Genomic DNA, 7,753 nt, shown 5'->3' with positions numbered 1-7,753 from the left:
CAATTTCACGTGAAAGCGGACAAAAATAGGCTTTTCTTCTGCAACAGATGCACTGCGAGAGCAAAGTGTCTGCTCCAAGTGCAACGTCCACATCAACACACAGCCCCGCTCTACCCACGGCCACTATCCAGGCGGCGCGTGCCAGCATTACGCTTGCGTGCCATTCGTTTGCGTTACAGTGCCATCTGTCGACGCTGCAGGACAGTGACCGCAAAGTGGACAAGTACTGGCTCTGACAATCCACTGCTGGATGAATCTCCCTTCACCGTGCGTATTGTGGGTGGGGGGCGAATATGACTACAGGTCACCATGCTGGTCAGTGCAGGTTGGTAGCACATGCGAGAGTACACAGTAGAGTACAACAGTGGAGTATACTACACCGCTCTGAGCTGCTCACCATGTAGCCCAGCAGCTGCCGATAACCCACTCTCTATGGTAGTCACCCATCCAAACACGACCCAGTCTCAACCCTGCTTAGCTCCTGGGAACTGATGGGATTAGGTGCATTTTTTCGCAATTTTAGTCAATGGCCACAGTGACATTTCCCACTAAATGACTTGAATTTACTGCAGTGTAGTTTGTGTAGCTTTGAATTCAAACAAGTAATGTAACCCACAATACTCCAATACCATACATGGTTATTTTATTACAAATCTTTAACAGTACATAAACGTTAAATTATAATTACAGAGGATCGATCTGTTGGAGTCCAAAACAATGTTTGTAGAAGTTTTCATGACACAAGAGTACATGAACCAACCGTGCAAGCACGAGAGAAGCACTTGGAAAATCCAGCCGGTTTCACAATACTACTCTCACTTTAGCGTAGAGTGAATGTAGCACAACTTTATCAAGTTAATAACAAAGTGAATAACAAAAACGAAATTGGTCACACACTTTAGGACGTTGGTTACTGTCATTGGCCACCTCGGCCTCTGCCATGCATGCAGCATGAGAGCCATGTTTACAGCTGCTTATAAAAGTCCTGCAATTCAAGTGTTGGGTCTCATGTGTAAGTAGCATGCTACTTTTCATTCACAATATTTACCAGAATTTGTAGTCTGCCTGTAAATAGAACATGGAGAAATGCCACTTTGTTTTTCCAGTGGGTACCCATAACACTTGAGAACTTGGCAAGGTAACCCAAATTGGACGTACCCACAACCACAAGCCGTGCTGGGCCTCTTGGTAAGGCCCAGCACTGCTCGTTTCTCGTCCTAACGCTTTAAGAGTTGTGTGGCTCTGTGGGCTCAACACACCCTGCTCCATAATCCCCAGACCCCTCCCGCTCCCTCCACGGCATCTCCGATTAACCGCACCTCCGATTAGTACGGCTGGCTACGTACGGTGCGAAACAAGTTCAACATACATACACAAGTGATTGTAGTTTTCTTGAACGCCGTTTAACGTATGGTTGGGTTGGTTATGCTTTCCTGTTATTGTATTTTTAAACAAATGAAAGACCCTCAAAGTGACCAAAGCAAGAGCCTGCTGTTGGCCACACATCTCTCTTCCGCCCTGACCCTGCGTCATCACGACCGTTTCCGAGGGAGGCCCAAGTGAAACGTGCATCTCCCTTCGCAAAGCGAGCCCCACGGACCACTACAAGTGGACGACACAACCCAGTTGAAGCTGGCTTGTCCTGGAAAGGCTGCCTTACTCGGAACTAAATGGTCACGGGAACGTAACAAGTGTAGATCTTAATCAAGTGGCAGTGACTTTTATTCCTCAGCATTTTATTACCAAAAACTATACACGTGGTCGATGAGTTAACAACACCCAGCATGTATACAAGGGGCCCTGTTTTCACAATGTGATGACGCATTAGAGGCAGACGTAAGGGAGCTGTGGGTACTTGGGGGCGGGGGAGGGATGTGCAGGTTTGTATGAAAGAGGAGATCAAACTTCTTCCTCGTTGAGCAGCATGTTGGGGATGCCCTTGGTGATCGGAAACTGGCGCCCTGACTCCGGGCACTGCAGGCTGCCCTCCACCACTTCCACCTGTGGGCACAGCCGAGAGTCAAACCCACACAACCAGCTATCCGCCGTCACTCAAATCAAACCCACACAACCAGCTATCCGCCGTCACTCAAATCAAACCCACACAACCAGCTATCCGCCGCCACTCAAATCAAACCCACACAACCAGCTATCCGCCGCCACTCAAATCAAACCCACACAACCAGCTATCCGCCGCCACTCAAATCAAACCCACACAACCAGCTATCCGCCGCCACTCAAATCAAACCCACACAACCAGCTATCCGCCGTCACTCAAATCAAACCCACACAACCAGCTATCCGCCGCCACTCAAATCAAACCCACACAACCAGCTATCCGCCGCCACTCAAATCAAACCCACACAACCAGCTATCCGCCGTCACTCAAATCAAACCCACACAACCAGCTATCCGCCGTCACTCAAATCAAACCCACACAACCAGCTATCCGCCGCCACTCAAATCAAACCCACACAACCAGCTATCCGCCGTCACTCAAATCAAACCCACACAACCAGCTATCCGCCGTCACTCAAATCAAACCCACACAACCAGCTATCCGCCGTCACTCAAATCAAACCCACACAACCAGCTATCCGCCGTCACTCAAATCAAACCCACACAACCAGCTATCCGCCGTCACTCAAATCAAACCCACACAACCAGCTATCCGCCGTCACTCAAATCAAACCCACACAACCAGCTATCCGCCGTCACTCAAATCAAACCCACACAACCAGCTATCCGCCGCCACTCAAATCAAACCCACACAACCAGCTATCCGCCGCCACTCAAATCAAACCCACACAACCAGCTATCCGCCGTCACTCAAATCAAACCCACACAACCAGCTATCCGCCGCCACTCAAATCAAACCCACACAACCAGCTATCCGCCGCCACTCAAATCAAACCCACACAACCAGCTATCCGCCGTCACTCATGCCCTTTTTAAATCCTTTGTATTAAGTTCACTTGCTTGCATGCTTGAGCGCTTACGACCGTGCAAATCTTTCGGTCGTTTTTTAACCCACTTCCCGTGATCCAATCGAGCTGACATTTTGCACACAGACTCGTTGTGCGTGACAATTTATTTTCGTGAAAATTTTTTTCCAAAATTTTCCACTTTTTATGAATTTTTTTTTTTAATATTTAATTTAAAATACCAATGTGATAAAAATAAAACTCTTACTCAAGAAAAACAGAAATGAATAATAAAAACCGATGCCAGGCATATAAAGGATTTATAGTGAAAAACTTTGTTTTTACGGGTTAATTTTTCACTGGCACATCCGATCCGTTTCAGCATCAGCCCTCTCGGGTACAGGTTGACTTAGCCTTAAATGAGTGCACGGTGCATTGTGCAAACATCAATACTGGGAATATGAAGGAGACGTCACAGCGATACACTCTGCGCTGCTCCTGACGCGGTTATCTGGCTTGACCACCTGAATGCGAAATTGGAGTTGTTGCTCTGCATTTACATCCGCCATACGAAAGTAGAATACTGGGAAGAGACAAAGGCGGCCAGGGTGCATGGTTCTAACCATACAACCCCTTCACTGCGCATCGTGCCAGCCATAATAGGGGCTTGCTAACAGCACTAGCGCCAACGGTCTGCTGAGGCTACAAGGGGGATTCTTTGTCAGTGGCAGCTGGATCGAGGGCCCCACCTCCATTAGCACGTGATGAACTTTCTTCAGGAAGTCCTCATTGCCCTGGTAGTTGGGATCCAGCTCCAGGGGCAGGTTATTCAGGTGGCCGATCTGCATAGGAAGCACACACATACACAAGATCGTTATACTGGTAGGAACCTCCTGGTTACACCAGCCCACAGGGGATTATTGTGTCCGTCCGTCCGTCGTGCAGGAAGGGGCTGGGTGGGGAGGGAGGGGCTGGGTGGGGAGGGTGGTGAGGGGCTGGGTGGGGAGGGTGGGGCTGGGTGGGGAGGGATGGGAGGGGCTGGGTGGGGAGGGGCTGGTCACCCCGTGGTGCCCTTATAAAGCTCAACGTTTAACCTACTCACGCCGGCTTGTGCCCGCCCTCACAGTCGGGCATATTTGCGGAATACACCACGCCGCCGTTGACCCTGGCCATTGACCGAGCAACCCAACGTTCCTACCAGCTCCCTCCGCAGGAATGTGTTTGATGTGCATGTCCACGTACAGTGCTATCATTCCACTGCTGCATGAGGGCCTCAGCATACCACGAGGAGCGTGGCGGTTTGGCCATACTTCACCAAGCTAGTCAGTGAGGGTTGATGGAAGGCAGGGAATAAAAACGTGGAACCAATGAAGCACAGTACAATGCAATGTCCTTTACAGCATGGTCCTCAGCTGGCCACCACATAACACAAACCGGGAGGCTTATTAATTTGAGATGCAAAAATGTATCTACTCCAGAATTTTTTTCATCTCAGCGATTCGTGGTCACAATTTGATCATTCCTTTGTCCAGGCGATGCGTGTAGAATCCAGACAAAATATTAGCATTTAGATGTGAAAGGTTTAGTTTTTTCTACACTTCCCCAACCCCAATTATAGTTCAACTGCACTATCACTATCGTGAAACGAGACAAAGATATACATTTTAAACCCACGGCTAACAGTGGATAAGATAACGGCACTAAAAGAGATCAATTAACTACTTCTGATGTCATTACTATCAACCTCTTTATCCACCCGAAAGGCACAATCTTTTGCCCAGGAAAGAGTGTTCATTGAAATAAATGAAAGATATTTAACACGATGCTTTCTCTTGCAGTTATGTGTCATACGACAGTTGTAAGCCTTGTTAATAAGTGATGGACCCGGATTTAAACCCAGGATCTCAGCAGAGCCAATTCAGTGCCCCTTGGTATTAATTCTTACAAGGACGGTCAAACGCATACATCATCTTGAGCGTAAGAATTCAATTCAACCCATAATTCATTCAACGTCTATTTGTCGTCAAGACATTATGCTAAGCGACACGCGGCGCAACCTGAAAAAACACATCGCACAGCTACACACGGAGCGGCTACATTCCACATAATAGCACGAGAAAGCGCTTTGAATGAATGATGCGAGCATCAAAAGCATGTGATGTGTTTTGCTGAAATGACCACATCAGAAGAGCCACAGCAAATAAGAAACATGATAAAAAGCCAAGAGAGAACAGGGATAAAACCAACAACGAAAGTGCAACAACGTAAGCTAGCGGAGGCACAACTGCAAACAACACACACCGTAATGACGATTGTTATTGGCACGATTGCACGACCATGAACTGTGGTCGCAATGACATTTACAGATATAAACCTGCAAAATGAAACAAAGCTAAAAAATACGAAAGCGAAAGAAAATCTGAAAGTAATGAACATCCACGCACACTGTCAGCAGCCTGGCAGAGCGCGGGCCACTCCAACTTGGGGATCATGCGCGCCACAAACTCCGGGTTGAAGTCGACATTCATGACCTTCACTTCCGTGGCCTAGGAAGAGCAGAAGAGGGGCAGGGATGATAAGGGACACAGCACAAAGTTTACCACAGCAAATTAATAAGGTCTGTCACGTAAACGGAACATGCCAATTCGTTACGGGTATAGCAAATCGGTGTGTTAGGATAGTAAATCCAAAACGACACAATTACATTTACGTGATCTAACCCGAAAACCTCTATTATGGATAATATTGGTCGCGAAAGCCAACGTGTTTAACTGAGTTTTACACAGTTTGCCTCATTCCAAAACGCAGGACCGCGAGAGACACAGGCGGCTTTATCCAGCAGTAGATTGATAATGGCTGATGATGGCCCATCAAGCAAGGTGATAGAAAAAGGTGGGGCTTCAACAGTATTTGCAAAGCCTTCAGAATGATGACAAAACAGTGTATTTAATTAGCTGCAACAATAGCAATGCACTGTTAGATTTTAAATCACAACTCATACATGTTCATACATCGTTCAATCCACCGCTGGATGAGGGACCCCCCCCCCCACACCATGTAGGTGATAGGGATAGCTTAACCATACTTAGCTGGGCAGTGCAGGTTGGTGAGGGCGGGGGCATACACGTGTGGGCACAGGAGTACAGTACAACGGTGAACTCTGCATAACTGCCCCCTGCTGCACTAAGTAGCCCCCTACCTATAAGAACGCGCTGTGCAGATGGTCGCCCATCCAAACACTGGGCAGTCTCAACGTAGTCCATGAGATTAAAACCAGATACAGTATCACTTGTCAGTACCACCTGAGGTGGCATACATCTAGCGATTCAAATTTCTTTGTGGCCAATAATAGTGAATGATAGGATACACATTCGTACGGAGTGGGTTATCAAGTAATTCACTCGCATGAGCTGTGTAAATAAATTGGTACAAATCTTGACTTAAAGCTTCGTGACTACAGGAATTAATATTATTTGGGTATTTCGGTAAAGCCACGTAGATAGAAAATGATAAAAATATATATATATATTATTAAAATGATAATAAATATTTTTTTATTATCTACGTGGCTTTACCGAAATACCCACTAAAAGATGATTCTCTAACTTATCTGGCACCAATGCCTACCTTGGTCCACGGACTAACGCCGCTTTGCTTTCAAGACTGGATACATTCCGAGTGATCGATATCCGTAAACATTTTCAATAGTTTACAATTAAGATAAAAAAAAACGTAAATACACCCGCGGTTCCTCATTTGAGGGACAAAGCGGACCCCTGCCCCCCCCCAAATATAGAAGTCAAACTCCGCTTATGCCGGTATAGAGCACTATAAGACGGCACAAGTATACACATGCATACGGTTATCAATGCGTTACAATACAGTACATACAGCAATGACTTCAGCCTTCAACCCGCACCGACCGGATAGGTGAAGCATGGTTAAAACATCATGGGACTTTTACCCTTTATATGGCAATAAAAACAGGTGTTAAGACAATGCATATACTACCAGAGCATGTTTATTTGCATGTCCACCACAAGTTTGTGTGGCTAATGCAGACATGATTGCTTGCAAAAGGTTTCAGTTTGGCGTTTTAACATCTTAACACAACAGTTTTATTGGCAGAAAGGGTAAAACCTATTCTTATATGGTTCAAGCAAGCTCCCCGCGCCCCCATCGCCGAGTCAATGCCAGCTCAACAGAGATATCTCACCATGTTATCCGTACATTGAGCTACATTTAGTTAGTCGTCAAAATGATCGTGAGTTTTAGCGACGCACAAATACCGATAGAGTCACGGGCAAGTTGGCAAGGCCCAAGATTACGGGACCAGACGCCTCACCGTAATCTTGAGAGGAAATCCCTTGGTGACGCCCTTGACGTGCGAGGTGAGCATGTTGTGCGTCAACAGCTTCATGTTTTGTGCGGAGTCGTTGCTGCGATAGTTGTTAGAACTATGAATGAGCTGCGGGTGATGATTCTTCTCTCGCAGCGAAACGTGCCAGGCCGCGACAACACGTGTCGTCAAGATCGCCGCGCTGTGTCCACACCCTCCCCGTGGAAACGACAGAGCGATGTGGTAGGAAAAGTACCGGCTCTCAGATATTGGTTCCGGCTCTGCGCTTCAAGTTCAAGTTCATTTATTAGGTATCTAGCCCTGTGAGCCATTCGGCTCTTGAATCGGGTGCAACCGCAACAAACAAAAAACAAAAACATGAACAAAAAAACATCTTAAAGTGAATATGTGACTAAGTGCAAACAGAAAATCCAAGAAAAGACAGCAAAATATTGCAGAGAAAGCACCGTTACACACCAACGCTGTGTGC

At 46.8% G+C, this 7,753-nt stretch overlaps 1 protein-coding gene across 1 annotated transcript; it reads right to left on the bottom strand.

Moving 5' to 3' along the window:
• Positions 1 to 626: 626 nt before the first annotated feature.
• TRMT112 (tRNA methyltransferase activator subunit 11-2) lies at positions 627 to 7,499 on the bottom strand. The gene is made up of 4 exons (XM_078608521.1): positions 7,270 to 7,499; positions 5,369 to 5,470; positions 3,674 to 3,766; positions 627 to 2,001 (listed from the first exon to the last, which is right to left on the bottom strand). Exons 1-4 carry the CDS (start codon positions 7,342 to 7,344, stop codon positions 1,900 to 1,902), a joined length of 372 nt encoding a protein of 123 aa, XP_078464647.1. The 5' UTR covers positions 7,345 to 7,499; the 3' UTR covers positions 627 to 1,899.
• Between the last annotated feature and the right edge of the window lie 254 nt (positions 7,500 to 7,753).

This window comes from Lampetra planeri, chromosome 30, assembly GCF_965212315.1.
Source record: "Lampetra planeri chromosome 30, kcLamPlan1.2.h2, whole genome shotgun sequence".
NCBI classification, from domain to species: domain Eukaryota; kingdom Metazoa; phylum Chordata; class Hyperoartia; order Petromyzontiformes; family Petromyzontidae; genus Lampetra; species Lampetra planeri.
This window is presented reverse-complemented; position numbering and strand designations above follow the sequence as displayed.